This window comes from Nelusetta ayraudi, unplaced genomic scaffold (assembly GCF_046127955.1).
Source record: "Nelusetta ayraudi isolate G7.1 ecotype Tasmania unplaced genomic scaffold, CSIRO-AGI_Nayr_v1 ptg000048l, whole genome shotgun sequence".
Taxonomy (NCBI): domain Eukaryota; kingdom Metazoa; phylum Chordata; class Actinopteri; order Tetraodontiformes; family Monacanthidae; genus Nelusetta; species Nelusetta ayraudi.
In genome coordinates, this window is record NW_027466098.1 from 18,295,626 (window position 1) to 18,307,319 (window position 11,694).

General features: G+C 44.9%; 1 protein-coding gene across 2 annotated transcripts in view; it reads left to right on the forward strand.

Annotated features, from left to right (window-relative positions):
- The window catches only part of LOC142895645 (ephrin type-A receptor 4), a 51,838-nt gene extending 47,240 nt beyond the window's left edge, over window positions 1–4,598 (forward strand). For both annotated transcript variants that reach the window (XM_076036878.1, XM_076036877.1), the window contains exons 17-18: window positions 247–1,637; window positions 2,896–4,598. In XM_076036878.1, the coding sequence (XP_075892993.1) occupies window positions 247–361 (115 nt within the window). In that variant the 3' untranslated portion in view covers window positions 362–1,637; window positions 2,896–4,598. The remainder of the gene's footprint in view (window positions 1–246; window positions 1,638–2,895) is intronic.
- Window positions 4,599–11,694: the final 7,096 nt, after the last annotated feature.

Consider the following 11,694-nt stretch of genomic DNA (forward strand, 5'->3'; position numbering starts at 1 on the left):
GGCCTCCAAACGTCGGTGCGTTTTTCTGTAATTTGTTCATCGCACATCTGGTGTTTAAAAGATTTTTCTCTTTTTGAAAAAAAATTGAGTTTTCAGTGTGGCGAGAGGAAGAAAACCTTTTGTGCAGCAGTTAAGCTGTCAGAACAAGTTTCCAGTGGGAGGCTGTAAAATTCCTCATGTGGTTCGGGGGGGGGCCTACGTGTTTATTATTGTTGTCCTGAGCGGCCCTTCCTTCTCTTTTTCCAGGGACATGGCTCGCATAGGCATCTCCTCGGCAGCGCACCAGAGCAAGATCTTGACCAGCGTCCAGGGAATGCTGTCCCAGATGCAACAGATCCAAGGAAGAATGGTTCCCGTCTGAGAGCCTTCCACAAAGGAAAAAAAAAAAACATTACAACAACTACAACAACAACAACCACAAAAAAAAAACAAGAGGAAGCAAAACGACTTCATTTCTTATCAGTAAAATAAATAAATACCTAAAAAACAAAAAGAGAAAATATTGAAAAGAGAGAGCGAGAGAGACAAACAAACTATGAATAGTTTACCTCATCCATGCACTTTAAATTGGATGTAAAAGAAAAGAAGATGTTGATGAAGAAGAAGAAAAAGTGGTGAAAATGGCACTTTTTAAGACGAAAATCAGACCTTTACCTTGCCCTTTTTTGTCGTTCTGGAGATTCGGACGCTTGTGTCTGCAGCATTTACGGATAAGTAGAGGGGACGGCTGGAAAAGTGCTTCTGAGAGGCCGACATGGAGTGCCTTTAATGGTCTGGAAGGAAAAAAAAAAAAAGCAAGGGAGGAGGGAGCCGTACCTTTTTCATTTCTTTTTTTTTTTCCTCCTCTCCTCGGGCGGGTGGAGTGTTGTTTCTGGAGCTTTCTTTCTGGAGTAATCCTCGGAGCAGATTTTTTTTTTTTTTTGATTTTTTTCCCCCCCGTGACTGTTGTTTGTTGTAACTGAACTGTTTCTGTGGCCGCGGCCACCATTGTTCTCTCTCGGCCCGGATCTGTTTGATGTCTCCCAGACAAAATGGAGGATCCTGAGCGTCTGGCGTAAACAGCGCATCTCGGAGAGGTCGGTGGGTCGGATCTCATCGTTCGGGGAGAGACGGCTGTGCAGGGAGGGCTTATTTTCCAGGAGCTTTTTTTGGCCTTTTTTTTTTTTTTTTTTTTGCTGCATTCTGGCCTTTCTCCTCGACGAACGCTGTGTTACGTTGCCCTCAGGATGTTGCAGAGAATCTCCTTGATCTTCCAGAGGAGTCTTCCCGCTCCCCTGTCTTCCCAAAAATGCCCCCTTGCACCCTAGAAAAGAGGGAAAATAGAAACAACACACAGAGACGCACACACACTTAAACACACGCACACAGGATTTGGATTCTTCCATTTTAACTGAGAGCCCTCCAGGACCCCGTCATACTGTTAAATCACCGCCGCTCTTCCACTCCACGTCGGACGGACAAGCTGTTTTTTCTGGAGCGGATGAACTTGAGAAAGAATGACTGAAGGAATTTATTTACAGCATTTATCTGGGCAAGACGGACTTGGTCAGATGCAGTACGGACGCTGGACGATTTGAAGTGGACGGAAGCGTCGCCATGCGAGAACAAGATGAGGAACAAGAGCGTTGACCGTCAAGGTGAGCGTCGGAAAACCTCTCCAAAAGTCTTCAAATTCAAGATGATTTGGATTGAAAAATTGCAATTTTCCTTATTCTGCAATTGTGGAAGAGTGGAAACAGAAATGCTTGTGCAAAAAAAGCCTACCAAATAATCACACAATCAGGGATCACAACCTTTCAGAAGGTACAAATCCAAGTACAAATGATTAAATCGGGACCGTTTTGCCACACCAATGATTTTAAGGCGGCGAGTGATTTAAAGACTCACGCAGGACCCCGTCCACCCCAATCAGTGGCCCCTGGGCTCCATAAAGTGTTAATTAACAAGCGGGTCGAGGCACCTCGGGCAGCTGGAGCGGATCAATAGCCGCTGCTGTGTGGTCGCTGTGTTTCCAGGCCTGTTAATGGCAAGAATTAATCAGCCACCGAGTCCGTATCAGGCCGGCAGAGACAAACGCAGCCGCCGAAACCAATGCAGCTTTTCCAAAAGGCTAATTGAATTTGAAAAAAAGTTTTTGGGGTCGTTTTTTTAATTGCTTGTTTTCTGACGAGTGGTTTTAAAAAAAAAAAAAAAAAGCGTGAAGATGCAGAAGGACTTTTTTTAAAAATGTATTTTATAATTACCCCATTAAATCACTAACTGGAGCGGTCTTTCAGTTTGCTAAACGCCTTTCTAAATTTTAGATGAAAGCGAGAGAAAACTATAATGATGATGAAATAATCACACACCCTGTAAAAAAAAAAGTGGTGGGGGGGGGATCGCTGCGAGCGTCCTGCTGAAATCTGAAGTTTGGTAGAATTTCTGCTAGCGCGACATCAAAGGCCGCAGGAGAGGATCGATGTCGGTTGTCAAAATAAAAGTCACGGTGCAGGTTTTGTACAGGATCCTCCTCCGCACGCACAAAGGCTAATTAAACCTCAACCGTCAGGCCGTCCATGTGTGCGTCAATAATTCAGCCATGTGTTTAGCCCAGGATGCTAACACAGCAGCATGTGGCGCGCACACGTTAACAAGCGTCCGCCGCCAAATCCATATTTCCCCCCCCCCCGGAGGGTCGACCTCCTCTCCCCCTCCTCCCCCTCCTCCCCCTCCTCGCTGGGTTTTGTTGAACAGATGAGTCGACTGTTCCAGCTACGAGAGCGAGCGTCCTTGCGTCGGAACAGGATGCTGCTCGGCAGAAATTGTTTATGTTGAAAACCGCCGTGACTGATGCCTCCTCCCTCCTCCTCCTCCTCCTCCTCCTCCCTCCCTCCCCCCTTTCTTCTCTCCAACCAGCTGCTGCCGTCCGTCACCAACAGGATCCCGGCCTTGCTCAGCTCGTCGTCCTCTTCCTCGCCGCTTTTGTCTTCCACCTCCTGCTTCTTTTCTTTTTTGTTTTGTTTTTTCTCCTCCGTCATGAGATTTAAAAAACAACAAAACAACAACAACAACTAAAAGAGACAATCCGCTTGTGAGCATCTGGGACACGTCGCTCCATCTCCTGAGAAACTGGCCGCCGGGTGCTCGTAGAAGAAGAATGTAATATAAATTAGAAATCCTGCTCCAGAGAATGATGTACTTTTTTTATTTTGAAGAAAAAAGTACATTAATTTTGTGGGGTTTTTTTTATTTCAGTTCCACCTTTTTTTTTTTTAATTCCTTTTTGTTTGCATGTAAAATAACAAGCGTTTAAACTGAAGCGTGCGGATGTGATCACGTGTGTGTGTATGCGTGTGTGTGTGCGTGCGTGCGTGCGTGCGTGCGTGCATGTGTGTGTGTGCGTCTAGCTACGTCTTGACTGACATCGTCTTTGAAGTACTATCAGTAATTGTGTCTGTTTTCACACCGACTTCCGAGGAAGACGAGGCAAGAGAGACGCGTCTGGAAAACAGAGGAAAACTCCAGACTCTTTTTTTTTTTTTTTTTGGTTTGCGATGCTTTGGCATCATTGAACTGTAAAAACAACAAAAAAACGAAATTAAAAACGCAGTAAAAAAAAAGAAGGGTGTTTTCAAAGGAACTCTCCTCAGAAATTGCATCAAACGGACGGCTTCTCTCTGAGCGCGGCTGATTTGGACACTGCGGTGGTCTGCGGCTGGACTCTCGGAGGGCGCCGCTGAGAACGACCAAGAGCCTCCTGCTACACCGACGGGACACAGTTGAGAGTTTGGACTCAACCCCAGAACCCGCGACAAGTTAAGGGGGAACCGTTTCACACCTTCGCAGGAAAACGGACGAGAAAAAGCAGGAAAGCAGTGTTGGAAAAAAGGGAAAAAAAAATTGTTTTTCTTTTTGATTTTTTTTTTTTTTTCTCCCAGAGCTCAACATACAGCTACAGGTTTTAACCCAATGGACAACATTTTGTTCCCTTCCTTTATCTCTTTAAACTATACTTATGTGAATGTTTCCGAACTGTCGAGCGACACGTCAATATAATACAAGAACACCTCCGTCCTTAATACAGCTCTAATGCGCTTTTTTTTTTCTTCCCCTTGGTTTTTGGCAACGCGTCATTCTTTTTGGGTTAAAGCTACGGAAAAAAATAATAGAGGACCTGTTTGGAGATATGCAAGACTCGTTAAAGATGGAGAAGGAACCAGAATGTACTGTAAAATACTTTTTTCCTTTACTTAAATGTTGGATGATCTGTAAAAAAAGAAGAAAAAAAAAAGAAAAAAGAAAAAAAACGAAAACACAATGAAAACGCAAAAGTTAATGTTTGTCATGTTATGCCTTCCGATGCCATATGATCTAGTCATGTAGATCTAACATTCTCTCAATCTTTTTTGTACTTTATCTTGACATGATCATTGCTTTTTTTTTTTTTGGCTTTTGTTTTTTTGTTGGTTGTTTTTTTTCTGTCAAGGAGATCTAGGTACATGTAACTTATGTCATTTATTTATGTCCTTTTATATCTAGTTTGTAAAATAATAGCCTAAAGTGAAGAAAATAAAGGGATGCCGGTGTGCATTCTTAATAAAGTAGAAATCATACGACAATCCGCTCGCCCTCGTTTTTTTTTCAAGACAAAAGAGACAAACGCACAAACAGAATGAAGCGTTCAAACTCCATGGACGTGGATCTGTCACGTATTTAAAGAGACAGTTCACCCCTAGAAGTGTTTTCACCCATTTACCGCAGTGAGAAAAGTCTGCTAACGTGTATAATCAGCGACGTTGACGTGATGTTGTTAGCCTCCATCACCAAGAATGTATCCCTCGCTGGACTGGCACGTTCTCATAGCATGCAAGGTAACTTGTCACACTTGCAAACAGGCTACATGATCGCACTACAGTCTATTTCCTGTGACAAACAGAGACATTAGCGTCGCAGCTGGTTTGTCACGAATTGCACTGCTGAGTCTTTGTTTGCAGGATACCACACGGCATGTTTCTCGCCTGTTGTGGATTTCACATCAAGCTCACGGCTTCCACTGGGCAATGTAATGTTCTTTGGATGGATGGGAGTTGTCATCCGAGACTCCATCCACATCCAGATGAGATGTGAAGCGCGGGGGTGAAATTTACATTTTTGTGTGCATCGTCCCTTCTTTTATTTGCCGCTTGGCCTTGTTTCAGCTCGCTGGGGTTTTCTGGTAACACAGTGCACAAATCACGAACAAAAACCGCCTGTCAGCACGTCGTGCCCGATAGATGTAATGATTGTAGAGTGGAGAAACCGACTCGAGTCAGACCTTGAGGCAGCAGCGTGCATTGCACGGTGCATATGTGTGTGTGTGTGTGTGTTTTTTTAATCTGCACAACATCTGCTTCCTGCGCTCATTTCCAGCAGCGATAAACTGCTGATTGTCTTTCGTCTTTGACAAGAGGAGGAGGAAGAGGAGGAGGAGGTGGAGGAGGAAAGGACACTTGAGAAATGGAGCCCAGGCGAGCGTTGAGCCAAATTGCGTTTTTTTTTTCTTTTCTTCTTTTTTTTTGGCAGATTTTGCTGAAAAATCAGCGGCGCGAGGCACACACACACTGTCAGGCTGTGAAGTTTTGCACAAGGAGATGTTTATCTGCAAGGCTCAAAGGGAAGGAGCCGCACCGCCTCCCCAGGTTGCTCCTGCTCAGAGGGGGGGGGCACGGAGGCCGATGGCGAGCAAAGTTTCGCTCCCTGTGTGCGGACCCACACTGGGAGGGATGTGAAGTGTTCAAGGACTTCAAATAGCTCACGCGTTAAAAGTAAAGATTTGTATCGGCCCAGCTGTGTCCTTCTGTCCAGCTGAGGTCCGGTCCCAGTGGCTCTGCAGGGGTCTGCACCACTGACACCCACCGAAACCCTTCCATAGGGATTCAAGGCGCTCCAGCGGAGACGGGTGACCTCTAAGGCTGATGTGGTTCTAACCGTCTAGGTCCGTAACCTTGTCCTTGTGTTATCAAAAATAATTACATCGTGATCATACCTCCATGAATAGTGAGAGTTTTTTTTTTTTTTTTTTTTAAAGAAATGGAACATGCCTTCGAAATATTTACATTTTTCATTTCCACTTGTGTGTGAGATTGAAAGGCTCCAACCCATGAAAACACATTTAGATTCAAAAATGTGGGCGTCAACTGCTCGACTTGGCCATCAGCTTTGTCACAACACTCACACTGTTTTGTTTGTTTTTTGTTTTGTTTGTTTTTTAATTGTTTTTAAGAGGAGCAGTTCTCCCACTATTGAAATTTAACCTAATGACAAGAAGTGGTTTCAGTTTTTTTTCCTCCCTCCTCCAGCTGGGCGGGGCTTCCTTCATTGTCCTGCCCTCGGCACACCTGCCCTGCCTCTTATCATCAACACACCTGTTTGCCATCAGCTCTAATCGCCGCTGCATTAAAGCCCAGCCCGCTCCTCCTCGCTCACCGCTCTTGGCTTGTTCAAAGGGCATTTTTGCTCAAGAATTTACCCTTTATTTATATCAAACGTATGTTAATGCTAATTGAGCCCCCGTTTAATCAGAAATAACTACTCAAGAGTTTTATGGCCAACTCAACGGTCTACTCTGGTCACACTTTTAAACCAAAGGAAAACATTTTATAAACATTGCAGCAGCACAATCAGAAGCTCACTGCACCTGTTTGCATCGATGCCCATTCATGACAATGTCCATGCCTTTAGCAACACAAAGGGACTAAAAATCCAACCATTTACACACACACACACACACACACACACACACACACACACACGCACACACTTTGTTGACCAATCCAATTAAGCAACCCAGCTGAACAGTTGAAGTCCATCAAACTGGCTTAACCTCAGCAACTCCACTATTGTCAACGCAGCTCTTTTCATTAGATCACTGTGGGGTTTTTTTTTTATTCATAATTAAATTTCCAGACTTTAGAAGATAAAACCCCTCCTGGCCCATCCTTGGGAGTCAAGACAACAGTGGCACCAACCTTTCCACTAACACAATGATGTACTTTGTCGTCTCATTGTTGCACTGAAGTACATCCTTGAGTTGACACAATAATTTTTAATCCGGCCTCGCAGTGCTTCAGAACTAATCTCCTTCAACCTGTCTGTTTTTTTTACGCAGAATTGTTTGGCGTGTTTGTTATTTTCAAGGACAATGTGGACAGCCGGAAGGAAAGCAGTCAACACAAACTACAAGTCTTGAGCAGGGAAAGCGGTGGGGCCGAGCCCCTCGAATGTTACTATAAAGAGTCCAGAAGTTGATGCAGCGTGTGTTCGGTCTGCAGACATTCCTTCCTTGTGCAGATTTTTTTTTTTTTGATGGACAAGGGGGAATGCAGCGCTGCCTATAAAAACCACCCGTCCACCTCCCTCCCCACCTAAAAAGATGGAGAGAATTTTGGCAATGTGACAAACTTTGACTTTAGCTGCGTTAGAACCCTCTTAGTACAGGCGATGTGTGTGTGCGGCTGTCAAACACAGCTTTAGTTAAAGCAGCACCACAGGCAAAAACTATTGCAGACAAACACACTTAAAAAATAGGAAGAAAATCTCCTGGTAAAGAGAGAGAGAGAGAGAGAGAGACCCTCTATTGGCTCCAAGGCATCCCTCCCCAAACTGTCATGCCTCCTGTGAGTAATGAAAATGAACAGGTGACGAATGAGAGTCAGGGAACAACACAAACGTGTGAGAACAGAGGCAAGTCGGAGCAACAGTGACAGGAAGTCAAACAGAGGCAGTGACGAGACAAAAGCAAGGTTCTCATGTGTTCGAGCAGGAACGGCTACACACACACACACACACACACACACACACACACATTCTTTCATTTTCCTTCTCTTCTCTGTTTCTTTCTCTCTCTCTCTTTCTTCTCTTCTGTACACAATTGCTCTTTTTAAGATAAGCTGGCTTTGAGATACCAGTGCAATCAGCCTCTTTGTTGTTGAACTCGGATACAAAGTAGTGAGATGGAGTTTGTATTTTGGACCTTGCACTTTTAATTTTACATATCTGGGTGGTAAATATCATCTGCCGATTGTTGGTCAAACATGGCGAGCAGTATTTTGCTAACCTCTTGCCAAAGCCAGTCAGAAATAATGTGACAATAATTTCACATCTAATGATTTTTTTTTTTATGTCATTCGTTAAATGTGGAAAAATCCATAAAAGATCGGCAAACTGCAGCATCCAGGGTTACATCTCCATCCACAGCCAGTGTTTACAGCCCGGTGGCCGCCTGTGTGGTCCGAGGTTCAGTCAGTCTGGTCTGACTTTTCTCATCCTCTTTTGTAAGACAGGATCAACTCACCTAACTTTTGCAAAAGCGTTCTCCCTCGTGGCGTTCCGGCTCTGCTTGGAAGTGATTTTTTTACAACTTGTAGCCGTTTCGTCTTCCTTTTCTTCTTCTGTGGTTTTCACAGCAGCTTGGAGCAAGTTGGCTCTCACTCCCCTTGCACCTCTGGCTTCTTCATCCCACGAATAAAGGCAACCGGTTGTGTAATCTGATGAAATTTGATGAGCCCCTCTGTTGGATGTTGGCTTACGTGACTGGATTCTAAAGCTGAAATCAAAACTGTCCAGCTGCCGTTCCAGGTTTGCGCTGTTTCCCAAGACAAGATGGCCCGTAACGCTATCGCGTGGAACGGAAAGATCGTTACGACGAGCGAATAGACGATATTTCAGAAACTTAACATAGCCAAATAACACTGCGCTTGCCAATTTGTGGTGGGCCAAAGAAACCTTGCAGCAAATCTTACTGTGATTTGAGCGTCTGGCATTTCTTAAAGCAACATCATAGAATCCCAGCAGGACTTTATTCTTTCTTTCTGAGGCTTCGATGCTGTTAATGACTCGCTCAGAGTTTTGTTGTTTAATAACTCTTCATTCACTCCCAAATGACACATGGCTGCTTGAAATTAGTGATGACATCAGTGACGGGAGAAGTATGCTTTGGTTAGACAGCAGTCAACACCAATCACAAGGGATTTTTGGGTGAGTTGAGGGGAAAAAAAACAAAAATAAAAAACTGTTTTTTGACAGTGACAAACATGCAAACATGAGTTGGAATCATCTCAATATTTAAGGGAGGTTTCAGGCTCACGATCTCTGCATTTCTCCCCTCCCAGCTGCTCTGAGTGGCTGAAAGGAGCGGAACCCTCAGTGGCTGCAGATGCATCGTGACAACGTGCTGCTTTATCAGCCAAACCAGACTAATCTCACCTCCGGGGCCAAAGGCTGCCGGCGGGTGGCCCCGTCCCCGTACGGAGGCAAGGGGAGGTCACCTCCTTGACCGCTCAATTGCTCCTTATCCACCTCCAGTGGCCACACTGCTGGCTCCACCTGATAGGCTGACCTACGACCTCAGACGCACACCACAGACAAACACACACAGAGCGCCGCAAACCCGAGCTAATCTCCAAAGCTAAATGTGTTTCTTAGCCTCAAGGACTCCTGACTCTGAAAGCACGGAGGGCTGGTCTGGGATAGAGGAAGGTTAAGGTCTGGCGATGTGGATTTTGCCTTTCCCCTCTCTGCCACCCAGATGAAGGTTAATCAGGGGAGAAACCCCAGACGTCCTCTTCTCCGCTTTCCCGCGCTGTCTGGAGGCCATTCTGATGAAGGTGTGGGAGGCTATCGGCTCAGGCAGATACGCCCTTATCGCCGTGGACGCAGCCTTCAGAAAACACCAACAATAACCGGCTGATAGTAGTAGGGATGAATTCAGAGAAACTTTAACCTAAGCAGTCAGTGCTTTTGGCGATGGCAAACCGCGTGGCGGGTGTTCACCTCAAGCTATCACCACCAGCATGATGTGGTCATCACGGGGGGAAAAAAAAGCAATAGCAAGATGAGCTGAAAGCGTTTAATTGCAATCATCCAATCATGATGACAAGTATGTCCGCCACAAGTAACCTGCTACAACATAAACCCCACGAAAACTGCAGATACGGACATGGACACGGAGGCTCTCTTAATCACGCCGTGTAACACCACACACTGACCAAGTCAAATAAATTCACGCATCTTCAACAACAAAAAAATTGCATTTCAAACACACAATACGGCAAAAGTTACACATCGCCCTCTAACTGCGATACACACAGCTTGGCCTTCTCCCGGATTCATGAGGTCCAAACCAATGAATGATAGATTCTGGCATTTCTGATCGGATAACATGTTTTCAGGACAGTAACCCTTTCACTGCTGATGGGAACATGGCAGTAGGTTGGTGTAGATGAGAGAAAATGTATTAAGGGTACTATATTAAATGAAATGAAATTGAATTTATAGTACAAATAAATACCTATGTTTTATTCAATACTCCTATTTTTTGCTCCAGAAAATTCCTTGGCCTTCTTTGAAGGAGCTGAAGACCCCAAGGGTTCCCCACTGGTTTTTGGTGGGTCCTGATTTCCTCCTGGATTCCACAACCAGAGCAGCACGGAGGTATGAGTGAGGTTCAAACCGGCTGGACTTGGCTTTCAGCTTCCGTCTTAAAATTTAAAAAGATTGGCAAAAAAATAAGACATGACAGAGCGAGGCAGGGAGGGAGAAAAAAAAGAAAGTGCCCCTTGTAACACAATTGCCATCCATCATCCGCTGTTTTGAGCCCAATAGTGAGAAAAAGGAGCGTAGATTAAAGGAGACAGAGAACTCCGGCTCGGGGGGATTTTCTCTCCGCTGGCCACAGCGTCGGCCTTTGGACCGTTGACAGCAATAAGATTCCTATCGCTGCTCACATGTGGGCCGCAAGACATGAAAGCTGGTGTGCTCACACACACACACACACACACACACACACGCACAGACACATGTGGTGGTATACATGTACACTCAATCTGCACGTTCTTAATCCTCACTTTTCAGCAGGTCGAGGCTCGGAATTAAAATAGCAGCCGTGCCGGAGGGATTCCGCAACATCATTCCCAGATAAGATCGTGAATGGGGGAATATTGTGCGAAACAGGCCTTTGCCCGCCTGCATATGTGTGTATGTATGTGTGTGTGTGTGAGAGAGAGAGAGTTCTGTCAAGCCTGGCAGGTTTGCCTTGACATGAGCACTTGTGCGATGTAAGATAATGCGATTCGCATTAAAAATGCATCACATCCAGCGTGATATGCGCTATTTGAAAAATCAAAACAACTACACGAGCGGGTGTGTTGTGTTTTTATTGTGTCGTAAAGCCACACATACATACACGGCCGGCAATTTATACAAAGCAAATAGGGATAATTAAGAGGAGAATGGCTCACAGAGGAAATAAAAAAAAAAAAAAAGCGAATCAATAAAATATGGGGCATAACAAAATTAAATAATAATAGAAGTAAAAATAAGAAACTAATTGAGAGATCCTTCTTTGGTTTGTGAAATCCCCCGGAGCCATTAAATTAATATATTTTTTTTCTCTCTCTCTCTCTCTCTCCGCTGAAGCAACAACGCTGAACGATCGTCGCGCAACAACTGGCCGCTGTGAAGCGTCTCCCTCTTTTTTCCCCCCAAAGGGATACACAAACACTCTCACTTGAATCTTCAACCAGTGGAGCGTCTTATTTTATTGGAACCTTTAATATGCACACCTCTTCGCTTTATTGGAGTCTGTTTTCCTCCCGACTGCCGCCTTCCCTGCGGACACCCAGCCGCACGCAGGTTCTGTTTATTAGAGATTTTAACTATTTTATGTGGCGGCTGTTG